Genomic DNA, 16,889 nt, shown 5'->3' with positions numbered 1-16,889 from the left:
ACTGTGCTCGGCACCTGCAACGTTCCAGCGCGTGATGGACACGGTGTTAGCTGGATTGAAGTGGCAGACCTGTTTTGTTTACTTGGATGACGTCGTCGTCTTCACCGGAAATTTCGACGATCACCTTAGACGGCTTGCGACAATACTAGAGGCCATCAAATCATCAGGGCTCACTCTGAAGCTAGAAAAGTGCCGCTTCGCTTACGATGAGCTTCTGTTCCTAGGCCACGTCATCAGCAAATCCAGAGTACGCCCTGACCTGCAGAAAACAGCTGCCATCGCAAAGTTCCCGCAGCCCATCGACAAGAAGGCAGTGCGTAGATTCCTTGGCATGTGTGCCTACTACAGGCGCTTTGTCAAGGATTTTTCACGCATTGTGGAGCCGCTAACACATCTAACGAAATGTGATGTCGAGTTCAAGTGCGAAACGCCGCAGGCCGACGCATTTCAAGAACTCAAACGACGCATGCAGTCGCCACCGGTACTGGCACACTTCGACGAGGACGCCGATACCGAAATCCACACTGACGCCAGTAGCCTAGGCCTCGGTGCGTCCTAGTCCAGAAGAACGACGGACATGAACAGGTGATATCTTATGCTAGCCGGTCGCTGTCAAAGGCGGAAGGCAATTATTCTACGATTGAAAAGGAATCGTTGGCAACGTTTAACGCTAGAACGTCATCTAGTGAGGAGAGTCTAGCAGTGCTATTGGAGGAATTAGAAGGCAGTAAATGGGATATAATAGGGCTCAGTGAAGTTAGGAGGCCAAAAGAAGCATATACAGTGCTAAAAAAAAATGGCCTGGCTTAGCTTGGTTAAGCCAAAAATGCGTTGCATATTGCGCGGTCCGTGACATCATGCACCGGCGCAGCGCCCCTAGCGGGAGGAGTGGGAGTCAGGTGGTGGCTGCGGCCGCGCGCGACCGCGCGGGTTGGGGCGCAGCTTTTCCTCCATGACGTCACGCGCCGGTGCAGCGCCCCTAGCGGGAGGAGCGGGTGTCAGGTGGTGGCTGCGGCCGCGCGCGACTGCGCGAGTTGGGGCCCAGGTTTTCCTCCGGCTGTCGTGACGTCACGTCACGTGGTTGCGCTAAAGGTCAATGGTGGCTGCCCGGCCGCGCCCAAGGGCTGAACTGAGTGATTGCAATATGCAACGCATAAAACTCTAGTGTAGGGGTATGAGCCACTATGATGGCTCATACCCCCAATGGTGGCTGCCCGGCCGCGCCCAGGGGCTGAACTGAGTGATTGCAATATGCAACGCATAAAAGCGGGCACGTCCTGTGCTACCGGGGCTTAGCGGAGAGACGAGAACTAGGAGTCGGATTCCTGATTAATAAGAATATAGCTGGTAACACACAGGAATTCTATAGCATTAATGAGAGGGTGGCAGGTCTTGTTGTGAAACTTAAGAGGTACAAAATGAAGGCTGTACAGGACTACGCCCCTACATACAGTCATGATGACAAGGAAGTCGAAAGCTTCTATGAAGACGTGGAATTGGCGATGGGTAGAGTGAAAACAAAATACACTATACTGATGGGCGACCTTAATGCCAAGGTAGGCAAGATGCAGGCTGGAGACAAGGCAGTGGGGGAATATGGTATAGGCACTAGGAATAGCAGGGGAGAGTTATTAGTAGAGTTTGCGGAACAGAATAATATGTGGATAATGAATACCTTCTTCCGCAAGCGGGATAGCCGAAAGTGGACGTGGAGGAGCCTGAACGGCGAGACTAGAAATGAAATAGACCTCATACTCTGCGCTAACCCTGGCATCATACAAGATGTGGACGTGCTCAGCAAGGTGCGCTGCAGTGACCATAGGATGGTAAGAACTCGAATTAGCCTAGACGTGAGGAGGGAACGGAAGAAACTGGTACATAAGAAGCCGATCAATGAGTTAGCGGTAAGAGGGAAAATAGAGGAATTCCAGATCAAGCTACAGAACAGGTATTCGGCTTTAACTCAGGAAGAGGACCTTAGTGTTGAAGCAATGAACGACAATCTTGTGGGCATCATTAACGAGTGTGCAATAGAAGTCGGTGGTAACTCGGTTAGACAGGATACCAGTAAGCTATCGCAGGAGACGAAAGATCTGATCAAGGAATGCCAATGTATGAAAGCCTCTAACCCTACAGCTAGAATAGAACTGGCAGAACTTTCCAAGTTAATCAACAAGCGTAAGACAGCTGACATAAGGAACTATAATATGGATAGAATTGAACATGCTCTCAGGAACGGAGGAAGCGTAAAAGCAGTGAAGAAGAAACTAGGAATTGACAAGAATTAGATGTATGCGTTAAGAGACAAAGCCGGCAATATCATTACTAATATGGATGAGATAGTTCAAGTGGCTGAGGAGTTCTATAGAGATTTATACAGTACCAGTGGCACCCACGACGATAATGGAACAGAGGAATTCTAGTCTAGAGGAAGTCTAGAGGAATTCAAAATCCCACAGGTAACACCGGAAGACGTAAAGAAAGCCTTGGGAGCTATGCAAAGGGGGAAGGCAGTTGGGGAGGATCAGGTAACAGCAGATTTGTTGAAGGATGGTGGGCAGATTGTTCTAGAGAAACTGGCCACCCTGTATACGCAATGCCTCATGACCTCGAGGGTACCGGAATCTTGGAAGAACGCTAACATAATCCTAATCCATCAGAAAGGGGACGCCAAAGACTTGAAAAATTATAGACCGATCAGGTAACTGTCAGTCGTCCAGAAACTATTTACTAAGGCAATCGCAAATAGAGTCAGGAACAGCTTAAACTTCTGTCAAACAAAGGACCAGGCAGGATTCCGTAGAGGCTACTCAACAATAGACCATATTCACACTATCAATCAGGTGATAGAGAAATGTGCAGAATATAACCAACCCTTATATATAGATGAAGGAAAAAACCAGTAAAGAAACACAAAGGACAAGAGGAGAGGCTCATACCCCAACGACTGGTGTTGTCAAACCACAACAGTCGTTGTGGTGTGAACCTCTCCTCTTGTCCATTGTGTTTTTTTACTGGTTTTTTTATTCAAGTATGTACCAACTGGCCCGGATTTCAACCCTTCTGCCTTATATATAGCTTTCATTGATTACGAGAAAGCGTTTGATTCAGTCGAAACCTGAGCAGTCATGGAGGCAATACGGAATCAGGGTGTAGACGAGCCTTATGTAAAAATACTGAAAGATATCTATAGCGGCTCCACAGCCACCAAAGTCCTCCATAAAGAAAGCAACAAAATCCCAATAAAGAAAGGCATCAGGCAGGGAGATACGATCTCTCCAATGCTATTCACAGTGTGTTTACAGGAGGTATTCAGAGACCTGGATTGGGAAGAATTGAGGATAAGAGTTAATGAAGAATACCTTAGTAACCTGCGATTCGCTGATGATATTACCTTGCTTAGTAACTCGGGGGACCAATTGCAATGCATGCACACTGACCTGGAGAGGCAAAGCAGAAGGGTGGGTCTAAAAACTAATCTGCAGAAAACTAAAGTAATGTTTAACAGTCTCAGAAGAGAACAGCAGTTTACGATAGGTAGCGAGGCACTGGAAGTGGTAAGGGAATACATCTACTTAGGGCAGGTAATGACCGCGGATCCAGATCATGAGACTGAAGTAATCAGAAGAATAAGAATGGGCTAGGGTGCGTTTGGCAGGCATTCTCAGATCATGAACAGCAGGTTGCCATTATCCCTCAAGAGAAAAGTGTATAACAGCTGTGTCTTACCAGTACTCACGTACGGGGCAGAAATCTGGTTGCTTACGAAAAGGGTTCTACTCAAATTGAAGACGACGCAACGAGCTATGGAAAGAAGAATGATGGGTGTAACGTTAAGGGATAAGAAAAGAGCAGATTGGTTGAGGGAACAAACGCGAGTTAATGACATCTTAGTTGAAATCAAGAAAAAGAAATGGGCATGGGCAGGACATGTAATGAGGAGGGAAGATAACAGATGGTCATTAAGGCTTACGGAATGGATTCCAAGGGAAGGGAAGCGTAGCAGGGGGCGGCAGAAAGTTAGGTGGACGGATGAGATTAAGAGGTTTGCAGGAACAACATGGCCACAATTAGTACATGACCGGGGCTGTTGGAGAAGTATGGGAGAGGTCTTTGCCCAGCAGTGGGCGTAACCAGGCTGATGATGATGACATGTTTACAGAGCCTTGCCAGCTTTTCCGGGGCTGACAAAACGACTGCGATTCCTGCACGCTGCCCAACCTTTTTTAGCCTATGTGAGACATTATACACATATGGTAGCACTGCAAACCTGATAACATTGGGTGTAGAAATAGTATAATTCATTTCTTTTTTCAAGTGATCATGTTTTTAGTACAATGACTTGCTGTTAGAACACCCCTTGTGACTGCCTTTCATTTTCTGTGCATGCCCCCTTTTGTATATTATATACATGATGTGGCAACACAATAGAATAGTGTTGCAAGTCAGCGCAGTGTATGTCGTTCTCTCACAGTCCTTGTCCTTCGCGCTCTACATTGTCTTTATCATGGATTACCAACTTGCCCAAGCAACCACCCTAATTCTGGGGTTGTACATGCGAAAGCAACGATCTGATAATGAGGCATGCCGTAGTGAGGTACTCTACATTAATTTTGACCACCTGGTGATCTTTAACATGCCCCTAATGCACGGCACATGGGTATTTTTGCATTTTACCCCCATCGAAATATGGCCGCCACGGCTGGGATTCGATCCTGCAACCTCATGCTTAGTAGCGCAACCCCAAAGCCGCTAAGCCACCACAGCGGGTTCAGCCGTAAAAGGTCCGTCTTTAAAAGTGCGGCACTTTGGGCGAGTTGGTATGTCATGACTTTTTTAGGCTTGTAGCGCAGCTCAGAACGAGGAAAAAAGGAAGGTGGAAGGGGTAATGGAAAGGAACGAAGAACAGAGTGAGCGCTAAAAGAATGTCTTGCCCCCCTTGACGTTACCCACGAGCTCCCATAGAATGACGCAATCTGGTTTTTGGATCTGTGCTTAGCTTGTTCCGATATTCACACGTGTTGGTACCATGAACCTCATGCCAACAAACCACTTCCGTTTCATTCTGCTCATTCTAAGTTGGTCATGAGAGGCATTGCTAAGCTTTGCCTAAATAACGCTTTGCAAAAATTGTGCCATCACACCATTTTGTATAGCTTTGCTTCTCAGTGCGAATGGCTTTCGCAGGCTGGCTATCCCGTGTCCCTACAAGTGTCAGTAGCAGAACGGATTCTAAGAGAGTTTAGAAAAGACAAGTGGCACGAAGATAATCCTGCAACTACTCGGGGTAGGACTAGCATCATTCCTTATATTCACACCATCTCACATAATCTTAAGAAAACGCCAAGCAAGCGAATATTCGTGTAGTGTTTTCTGCCCCTAACAAGCTTATGAGGATTTGCAAGCTCACTAATTCGAATAAGGAGTCCTCCTAGCTGTGATAAGAATCACAAAAAGAAGTTCATTAATTGCATACATTGTGTTGTTTATTGTTTTCCACTGAAGTGCAGAAAACGTTATGTCGGTCAGACTGGCCAATGTCTGAATGATAGGCTGCGTGAACATTGTTGCAATGCTAAGAATTGTATTACAGCTGGGCGGTTTCTTGTGCAGCACTGCAAAATGTGTGGATGCGTACCTGTTTTAGAAGAATGCACCATTCTAGGTCGTAGTCATAATCAGCTCACAAGAGAAATTATTGAAGCAAAAGCTATCGTAGGCCTTGGGATGTGTAAGCCCACCTTCATTATCGTTATCAAGCAATGAATCAGCGTATCTCGGACTGTCGCCACAGGCTGTCCGAATGATTTTTCACATGGTTCCTTTTGCTTTTGTTGCTTAGTTTTGTGTTGTTGTCTCTTCATGTCACATGGTTCGCTGAGTGTATAAGTATAGCCTTCTGAGTCCCAAAATAAACCATCAGTTGGAAGTTAGCGCTCGCCCTGTTCTCCGTTCCTATTCATTACCCATTCCACCTTCCTTTTTTGCTCGTTCTGAGCAGCGCTACAAGCCTAAAAAAGTCCGTCTTTAAGTTTGCGTACACTATTTCTGCTGCTGTAATTCCCAGGGCATCTATTATAAATATCTTGGCATTCATCACTGCTCTAATATTTCTTGGTCTGCTCATGCTGAGAAGATATGTGCTAAAGGTAATACTGTAAAACTCTAGGATTTCTACATCAGCCTCTGGGTCAATCTACACCTACCAATTGACAACTGGCCTGCCAAAGCTGTTCGTCCACAACTTGAATATGCTTCTTGTCTTGAACTTGTCTTGTCAACTTGAATCATCTTGTCTCCTCATCAAATGTATTCAGTAGATAAGTTGAAGTCCATCCAAAATCATGCTGCCCATTTTATAACAAGCTATTACAACTGCCAATCTACCATTAGTCAAATTAAATACCATGTTATGCTTACTAACCTGGCATTCCTGGCATTCTATTGCTATTCTGTTCTTTTTCTAACAAGTACTTGTACAACTTGTGGCCCAGTCATCTCTCGCTTGAAATACCTTCGTGTACATCTGTTCAACTCCATAGTAATCTCAGGTTCAGGTGCATTTTTGGTCCTACAAAGTCTGTCAACAAATCAACAATGCCACGCGCCATAGCACTATGAAATATTCTACCAAATGATACTGCATCAATAAGTGATCCTGTTAAATTTCGCAAACAATTGCAACTTCATGCGTTATTTTGATTTTGTTGAGCAATGCTTACTTCCATTTCATTTGTTCTGCACTTGCATATACTTTCCTTCTTTTTTTTTTCAATGTACAATTTGTTTCTTTGCTTGTGTGAATGAATTTGCACTTCCTGTACTTTTACATGTTGTTTGTTCTTTTTTAGGGGGGGGGGAATTCATTGTTAATTATTTTGCAATTGCCCCCCCCCCTTCCCTTCTCAATGCTCCTTTGGGGCCTGTAGGGTAGCATAAATGAATGAAAGAAAGAATGAATGAACAAATGAATGAGTAAATAAATAAATTTGTGTGCGGGCATCCTTCTGCTTCTCCTGTTGCATCAACACAACATGGTAACACATATGCACTTTGTTCTGTATCCTGATTCATTTGAGTCAGTGTAGAGAACTACCCGATCTCTATCCCTATATGGTGCCAAAGGTTTGCTCATCCTTATTTGTGCACCATGCAACCTCTCAATTTAAAAATACTACAGTCAAAACCAAGAAATACTAAAAATTTTACAAATTGTACTAAAAATTTGTATGCTACTCAATATGTTTGTTTATTAAAGAATCATTGCCAAAATGATATAAGTCACTGCAAAATATAAATTTTTATTAACCCTTTGAGGGTCGACTTTTTTTGCCACATGCAACCGCCCAGGGTCGATTTTTTTTATTGCAGATTCCAATTCTTCTTAGGGACTTATTTCGAAAAAAATTGAATGTAATTTTTCTAGGGTGATCGTAAAGTGAGAAAAAAAAAAATTTGCGTTGGTATGCGTTGGTAATGCCGCGAAAACTTGGTCACATTCAAGTTGCACGCCCTTCGTATTGGACACTGCACGCCGAACAGCGGTGTTGTTCAGCAACAACAGGCAGCGATCTTCGTGGCACGAGTAGCCGGTTGGACCCGGCTCGCATGCGCCACCCGCGCATGAGGTATCATGAGGGAAGAAAGAAGAAGACGGTTCGTCACCAGTTTGAGAACACGACTGCTGGGGATTCTTCACGACCGCAGTGACTTTACGTTCTGGGCACAGGTTCGCCCTTAATAAATATTGTTGTTTTGTTAACCTGTATTCCTCAACATAGTTACATTTTTGGTGGAAGTGCGGGGTATGAGTCGAAGCCCCACGAACTAAAGTCAGCGTAGCCCCGACCACCAGTGAGTCCATCCCGCGGAACTGACACCTGTGCCCACAACTTAAAGTCACTGCGGTCGTGAAGAATCCCCGGCAGTCGCATACTCAAACTGGTGTCGAACCGTCGTCTTCTTTCTTCCCTCATGATACCTCATGCGCGGGTGGCGCATGCGAGCCGGGTCCAACCAGCTACTTGTGCCACGAAGATGTTGTTGCTGAACAACACCGCTGTACGGCGTGCAGTGTCCAATACGAAGGGTGCGCAACTTGAATGTGACCAAGTTGTCACGGCATTATGTACTCTTCATTCAAGAATAACAACAATAAAATAGGAAATAAACTTATAAGAATAAAAAATTTGATGCATTGTTATACATATAGTTCAAGGCTTTGAAACTGCGCACACGAGAATATTTCGCAAGAATGAAATTTATTTATTTATTTCACAATAACCCTAAAGGCCCTCAAGGGAGGGTATTACATAGGGTAAAGGTTACATTGGTGAGGCAAAGAAGAGTGCGTAAATGTAAATACAATACAAAAACAAAAGTGGGACAATATTAATTACAGTGCATCAATGTATAAACACAATAAGAAACAAAAATATTAAAATAAAGATAGTTATCAGTACAGCAACTTTAAATGATTTGCATAAACTATGACGTCTCAGAGGCTTTGGTTATCGGCTCATGAAAAAAAAAAAAAAAGTCAGTTTACAAATCAGAGAGTGAAACATTATATATTAGGTATGCATGGTACTGCATAAGGCGCCTGTAAATTTCGAGGCATTTGTTTCCGTGACAATGTGTGATGGCAGATTATTCCACTCTATCGTGGTGCGAGGTATAAATGACTGACCAAACGCGAGGGAACAACACATGATGCATTTGACTTTGCAACAATGATCCCGACGCGGAAAAATGGCTGAGGGTTCACACATGAACTTGTTATGAAGAGATACGTGATAGTAAAGCTTATGAAATAGTGTTAAACAAGATATATTACGACGAAGGGACAAGGCTTCAAGCTTGGTGCGATTTTTTAATGCTGTTACACTGGTTTCTCATGAATAATCTGAAAAGATGAAGCGTACAGCACGATTCTGCAGGGCTTCCAAGTCAGTTATTAAGTATGTCTGATGGGGATGTTATATGGCTGCCGTGTACTCTATTTTAGGGCATATTAGTGTTGCGTGTGCCAATACGTTAAGTGTACGGGAGCATGTTTGAGGTTATGTTTAAGGAAACCAAGCGAATGGTTTGCAGATGCGAGGATATGGTTAATGTGATTATTCCAAGTCAAGTTAGGAATTAGGTGTACGCCAAGATATTTGTAGCTGGAAACTTGTTCAACAAGGCTGTCGTTTAAGATGTAAGACGTTGAAGTTCAGGGTGCCTGATTAGTAAAGGACATGAATTTAGTTTTAGCAAGATTTAGAAGCATTAGCCAGGTTGAACACTATACGTTTATTGCGTTTAGGTCAGATTGAAGAATGTCATGATCACAGTTAGAGTGAATATTACGATATATGACGCAGTGGTCAGCAGATAGTCTGATATTGGATTTGATCCTGTCTGGTCGATCATTAATATAAATTAGAAAAAGTAGGGGCCCAAGCACACTTCCCTGTGGTACACCAGGTGTTACGGGGACTAGAGATGAGTTGTGTTTGTTAACTGATGTAAATTGCATCCTGTTAGAAAGAAAGTCTTTTATCCAAGTGACAACAGTAGAGTCGATGTTCCGCTGTGTAAGCTTGTGAATAAGTCGACGATGAGGGACACGGTCGACTGCTTTTGAATAATCTAGGAATACAGCATCTACTTGAATTCCGGTGTCTATTGATGAATGTATGTCATGAATAAAGCCAGCGAGCTGAGTGTCACATGAATAGCCTCTGCAAAAACCGTGCTGTTGCTAAATATGAGGATATGTTCTTCAAGGTAGTTAATGACCTGGGAGTGTATAATTTGTTCAACTAATTTACAAATGTTACTTGTTAAAGAAATTGGGCGATAGTTAAGTGGTGAAGAACGATCCGCAGACTTGAAGAATGGCACTACCTTAGCCACCTTCCAATCGTGAGGGATGACACCTGTTGATAGTGATTGTAAAAATAAGGCGGATAGTATTGGGAAGATAATTGGGGCTATATTTTTAGAATTGTTTTATTTAAGCCAGTATTGTCAGCGGAAGATGAAATCTTTAAGATTAGTAAGGAGAGAATAAATTCCAGAATCAGTAATTATTATTTCTGGCATAAACGAATCAGTGCAAGTTATGGTAGCTAACCGCTCTAAACATTCACGCTTGAATACCGATGAAAATGTTTCGTTCATTAGTTGGGAACAATCAGTCTCAGTTAACGCTGTGCTGTCATGATCAGTAAGGATGATGTCAGCATTATGCTTGGGATTAATGACACGCCAAAAGCGCCGAGGGTTAGTTGTTAACATCGATGACAGATCCTGTTTATGGAATTGCCTGTGTGTGGCTTTGAGTAAACTTTCGTATTCTTTGTCACATGCTTGGTACCGACGCCAGGATTCAGATGATTTATTTCTGTCAGCTCGCCTGAATAATTTTTTTTCTTGTTATTTAGGCGATGAAGGTTCTGCAAAAACCAAGGAGCAGTGTTATAGGATTTTATGGAAATTATCGAGATGTATTTATCTATGAGATTAGTGGGTGCATTTTTAAGTAGTAACCACTTTTCTTCTACTGTCTGTGACAAGTTATCTCTCAGAAAGTCAACAGAAAAAAGCGATAGTTCATCGTTAATACGATCAAAGTTAGCTCTTTTGTAACACCTAATCTGCTTGCTGATTGGTCTTCGTCGTCGGCGGAGAATCTTCGTCAGTTCGACGAACAGCAACCGCACCTCCATCGGTTGCTGCTTTTAGTTTTCTGAATATGGGCTCGCAGACCGGCCCCGTGCTGGGCCAGTGAGTGGTTGGCACTGCGGCGATAGGTAGCAGCCCGGTGACGGCGAACGGGACGGTCGTAGAGGACTCCACTGAGTGGTGGCGAGGTAGTTGGCAATGTCGCGAGGTTGTTCACCAAGCTGTGGTCGCGGCGCGTTAACGGCAAACCCTCGCAGTCCCATCTCCTGATATGGGCATCGGCGGTAGACGTGACCCGCTTCTCCACAGTGGTAACAGAGCGGGCGGTGGTCAGGAGCGCGCCAAATGTCCGTCTTCCTCCCGTAGCGGCGCTGGGCAACGGGCGGGCATGTTGGCAGTGGCGGATGACGGAATTGTGGCATTACAGGGCCCTGGTGCAGTTGTGCAGGGGGGCCTTGATGGCAGGCGACGGCGGCGTAGGTCATCGCTTCTGGCTGGGGCTGCGGTGATTCTGGTTGCACCTCAGGAACTCCAAGGGATCTCTCAACATCATCTTTGATGATTTCGGTGAGTGAGGCTACTTGAGGCTGTGACCTGGGGTACAACTTCTGCAGGTCCTCCTGTACGACCGCACTGATAGTCTCATGCAGATCGTCAGTGGCCAGTGATTGAATTCCTACGTAGTTTGCAGAGTTCGTGCTGCAGTTGAATTGCCGGTTCCACATTTAAAGTGTCTTCTCAATGCTGGTGGCTTCACGGAGGAACTCTTCTACGGTCTTCAGTGGGCTTCGCATCATCGCGCCAAAAAGTTCTTCCTTCACACCACGCATGAGAAGGCGGACTTTTTTCTCCTCGGGCATATCCGGGTGAACGGGGCAGAACAGATGGCTCATTTCTTCCGTATAGATCGCAACATTCTCATTAGGTAGCTGCACTTGGGCGTCCAGCATGGCTTCGGCCCTTTCCTTGCGCACAACGCTCGTAAAGGTGTGCAGGAAGCTGCTACAGAACAGGTCCTATGTTGTCAAGGTTGACTCCCGGTTCTCAAATCACGTTCTGGCAGCGTCTTCTAGCAATGTATACGTGTCGCAACTTGTCGTCGGAGTCCCAGTTGTTGAAAGTTGCGGTTCGTTCGTAGGTCTCCAGCCAAGATTCCAGGTCTTCAGTCGCTGCTCCATGAAAGGTCGGTGGGTCCCGAGGTTGTTGCAGGACAGCGGAAGATGCTGGGGCAGCCATTGGGGTTTTCTTGGCCACGGTCTTCTTGGTCGTCTCGGGTAGAAGTCCATGTTCCGGGGGTAGCTGTTGCAGTCGGCGACTTGCTCGATGAACCGGGACAACATACCGTATTTACTCGCATAATGATCGCACTTTTTTGTCAGAAAAATTGGCGCAAAATCAGGGGTGCGATGATCATTATGCGGGTTAAATTTCCCGCGAAAAGAAAAAGACAATTTTCGTTCGTCCCGCGTTTGCTGCGGGACACCAAAACAAAAATGACGGCCAGCAGAGCAAGCCGAACACGCCGAAAGCGATTTTTTTTCTTTTCTTCTCGTGAGTACATTACGTGCATTGAAACAGTTTCTTCCGTATCAGTAATGAATGATATTGTTAATATCGGCAAGTCTGCGGCAATAACGTAGCCATGTCCACTTTGAGGGGACAGAAACAGATGGGCGCGCTTAGCTGCCAGTGACATAGAAACACATGGCCGGCATGCTGCGGAAACTGTGGCATCTGTCTTCACTACTATCCTAATACGGCATGTTTCCGCTAAGGGTGGGTGAATATCTTAGCTGTGTTACAAGCGTCGGCGTATGAATAGGGTACACTTTTAACGTATCAGTGTATACGTGGCCACTATCGTTGCCGCTCGCGATTTGTTGCGTGCCCACGAGTGCTGATGAGAAGAACCGAAAGGCGCCTTTTTTTTGTTGTTGTTGACCACAACCATTATAAAGCCTACACATAATAAAGGCAAGTTTGGTTGCAGCTTTTTTTCTTATAGTCAGGGAAGTGCGGAAAGTGATGAAAGTAATAAAATGAGGCATCTACTTAAGAATGTTTGGTACGTGCAGACCGCTTGGTTTGTCTAGGAAGAGTCGTTCGCGTAGCATTTGACAGATGGTAAGCGCGATCATTATTAGCTAGACTTGGCACACGACATACTGCTGCGGCAAGTTCGGGGTGTGATCATTACACGGGAAATAAAAAAAATCGAATTTTGACGATAAAATTCAGGGTGCAATCATTACGCGAGTGCGATCATTATGCGAGTAAATATGGTAGGTTTTGTCTTTGCGGTCCGGGCTTAGATCATGGCTTGTCAGGGGCGTGCGGTACATGAACGAACCAACACCTCCACCAGATGTCACGTGGTAGTGATGGTTAAGAAGGCAGCCAAACTGTGATTAACGAAACTAGCGTTTTATTGGGCGAACTTGTGCCCTCAAGAACAGGCTACACTCAAAGAACAACGATAGCGGCGAACACACTCGGCGATCGTCGAAAATCTCATCAGTGGGTCAAGCGCGTCGGCTTTTATACATCAGTCGTGGAATGTTCCAGAGTAATTGCTAGGACCCGCGTGCCTTCCACAAAGTTCTACACTATTCGCGACGCGCATACATGCAATCAGATTACACAAGGTTCAGTGACAGACATTAGATGGAACCATCGATAACATTCCAGAAACTTCCTATACATGCAGGCACGTCTTGCACTGTGCGATAACATTTGTTAGGCGGTGAAACGTGGTCGCCCGATAAAGACAGGCAAATACATGTGTCAATATTCTCTGGCTGTATCTAGACCTTGTCTGATTCCTAATGTTATTTGACCTTGTTATCCAAATAAATGTCTTGCTTTATGTTTGCCATGGTCTACACAACCCATGTACCTATAAAGCACAACTGTTGCAGCTTGTAACACCCAACACAAATGTGGCTGCCATTCACACTTCATGCAAACACCCTTGTGGTTGTTCCATAAAAAGACTTGTGCCACTGTGTGTGGTCTGCTTTTGAGTGATCAATCAGATTGTCTTCCATCTGGCTAAAACAAAATCTCACATGAAAGGATAGAAAATCTAGTGTAAACACTGCCATTCTTTTCACAGCCAAATATTTTTTGTCAACGTCAAGTAATGCTACTAGTGCAGGTACAAAAGAAGAGGGAAGGAAAGTTAGACAGGTCGGGCCAGTACATTTCATATACTATATAGGGGTGAGGCTGTATGTGTGTGCAGCAAGTTCTTGTATAAGCAAATATTGGATACAGCTTTGCACATGATTCATGCAGCTATAGTCATGTGGCAATGAGTGTGTTACAAAAGCTGAGTAAAATCATTTATCAATGAGACAATATGCATAAAGAATACGCAGTATAAGCATGAAAATATTTTGTAGATTGAAAGATGTTAAGTGTTTCTTTCTTTGCACTCTTTCAGTGTGCACTTATGCTCAACAAGCTCAGAAAAAGCTAGCATACATAAATTTGTCAACTTCAGTGCAATAGAATCATAGCTCTATCTGTCATTGCTCAGATGTCAGTATGTTTTGTCGTTGCAGCAAGCAATGGTCCCACCATTGTAATTTTACAAAATCAATGTTACTAATATGACTTTGCCAAAGAGCATGTGCTTCTCATTTACTCTAAATGAAAAGGGCGAGTAGTCGACCGAAACGTGGTAATACACTGCATGCACCATGAAATGCCACCTCTGTCCAAGGTTTGTGCATGACCATGCTTAGCCCAAAGATTTGTGCAGTATACCTGGTGATTCTATTTGGCAAAATTTGGTACAGAGGACAGGGACGGTGCCATGTGCATCTACCCTGCTTATTTTTGTTCATTTCATGGTCTTGGATTTGGAAGCCTTGATGCCATAAGCTAACCCAAGAGGGTTGATTGGCCTGTTGCCTTTTCTTTGCATGCATGATTGCTGCACTTGAACGGATGATTTGCCTCTGCTGCCATGACTGAGTGGTGCTGGCTAACACTCCCCGGGCTGTATCTAGCACCTGTACACAAATACACAAGAAAGAATAGGGTAGGATGGCTGCCACGGTAGCTCACTACGTAGAGAATCGCATGCGTAATGCAGAAGATGTAGGTTTAGTTCCCAATTGTGACAAACTGTCTCTCTTCCCACTCTCATTTCAGTTTCCTTCATTTAAATTAAAAATAAATGGTCAAATTCCCCCATGGTTTCCCTGGCCTCATTGTACGTTGGCTTCAATGAACCGAGCCCCTCCCTTCTGACCTGGCTGCAAGTACTCCGAGCAGGATCCAAGGATGATGTTCTGGTCACGGTCAGTGCAGAGGAAGCTGCCCACCAGGGTGCGCCCATCACTCATCTCCACCCGCAGGCTTTGGTTGAGCCACCGGCGTAGCCGTGCTCGACGTTCCTCCCCCGCGGCCATGCTGCCCCCCACCAGCCTCGTCGGTGGCCCTGCATCAGCACAAGCCGATGGAAACAACATCAGAAGCCAAGCAAAGTATAATCAAAGGGTGTGTTCCTATTTTGACCAGCATTGAAGACAGTCTACAATGACAGGTCGAAAAACAATTCTGTCTAAAGTATGTAACAAGGGTGGAGGCTTGGGCCAACTGGTTATTCATAATTCATATCGCGTACAGTGTAAAGGACAAGGGCTAAGAGAGACAACACTCCAAGTATGATGGAAAGCATTTGGAACCCATGTCGTGTCAAGGAAAAAAATATGAATTCTACACTTTAAAGTTATGTGCAAACTGAAGGAAAATGCAATGTGGCTTACCGTTATTGCAAAAGAAAGACAGAAAAAACATGCAGGAAAAGCTTGGTTACACTTTCTTCTGCACAAACTAACTTTTACAATGCTTTTTTTTCGGGCAGGCTTGCCATCGTGGTTGCACAGCAAAAATAAGCCTGCATAATTTTTTACTTTGACGCTGTCCCCTGTAAGCTGCCTCTTTCACCGACTTTGTCGAACTGGAGACTTAAGATGGCTGCTATCCACATAGCTGCTTATTTAGCCATCTACGGTGGGTATTAGACTACAGCCATAATTGATGGTGTCGTATGTAGCATAGCCCACAGCTTGGCTATGAGCATAGGACGTTGACCACAGCACAGTACACTCGTGAGTACACTGACTCGTACTCGCCTCACACTAGTATCACAGGTGGGAGATTGAGCGTTAATGGCTGACAAAGGATCTGAATGGACACGAGTATGACTGGGAGTGAGTGCCGGTTAATGTGAGCATGAGCGAAACTTAGTCACAATGATGTTGAGTAGACGCCAGTATGAATGCAAGTTGTAGGCGATATCTGGTTATCGCTTCTGCCACAGTGGCAGTATCTGAAAAACCTTCAGCTGATTAATTCACCTCATCTTGCAAAACTTACCATTAAAAATAGTTATCTAACAATTATATGCTGCAAGCAAAATTCTTCCAATTCATTATTCTCTGACGAATGCTCTGATGGTGCGGAATGTCAGCAAGTGTGTATGTGAATTCCGGCAAGTGGGGAGTTGATGTAAGTATGAGCATGAGTGGGTGCTGGCAAGAGTGAATGGAAATGAGTACGAATGTGAGTGAGTGTTGCTGAGTACAAGTTGGCATGAGTAGGAGTGAGTGCACAGCCTGTGAGAATATAGGTGAACGAGTGTAAGTATCAGCTTATTTCGCTGGCCTGTGGCTATGAGGCATGCTGTAGTGAGAGCACACAGATTGAAAAGATGCTTTACCTTGGAAGCTCCTATTTAAATACATCTGAACACAGAATTATTCCGGTATGTATTCACTAAGCCAATTTAATGAGGCTTGTAGCATTAAAAAAAAAAAAAAATCATGCAGAAACACCTCTGGGAGTTGCCTAACTATGTGTAAGCATTGTGCTACTTGCTCGTCTCCACACAGCCCAGTGTCATTATGAATGTAATGAAACTTGACCCGGCGAGTACAAATGACAGCACTGCGGCAACACGAAGTGTTACGGACGGCGCCACAATGAGCATTGATGGCGCAAGCAAAGTACTACAGGGGGTGGCGCCAGTTGCGCTGATGAAATTCCGATCATTATGAGCTGTTATAGCTCTTGAGTGTCTTATCGATCTGTGTTGAACCATTGCGAACCATGATCAAACGTACTCGGACGGGGCACCGCCACGTGGACCGTACCTTGAAAGCGATCTGCAATGCCAGCAAAGAGTGCTGACTGCTGATAGC

General features: G+C 44.7%; 1 protein-coding gene across 1 annotated transcript in view; it reads right to left on the bottom strand.

Moving 5' to 3' along the window:
• The window catches only part of Sbat (LSMD1 domain-containing protein Sbat), a 44,964-nt gene that overhangs the window by 6,710 nt on the left and 21,365 nt on the right, over positions 1-16,889 (bottom strand). Inside the window, exon 2 of the mRNA XM_050172648.3 lies at positions 14,936-15,124. Within this exon, the coding sequence (XP_050028605.1) occupies positions 14,936-15,095 (160 nt within the window). The 5' untranslated portion in view covers positions 15,096-15,124. The remainder of the gene's footprint in view (positions 1-14,935; positions 15,125-16,889) is intronic.

This window comes from Dermacentor andersoni, chromosome 3 (assembly GCF_023375885.2).
Source record: "Dermacentor andersoni chromosome 3, qqDerAnde1_hic_scaffold, whole genome shotgun sequence".
Taxonomy (NCBI): Eukaryota; Metazoa; Arthropoda; class Arachnida; order Ixodida; family Ixodidae; genus Dermacentor; species Dermacentor andersoni.
The sequence above is the reverse complement of the archived record's forward strand: the minus strand, read 5'-3'. Positions and strand labels throughout refer to the sequence as shown.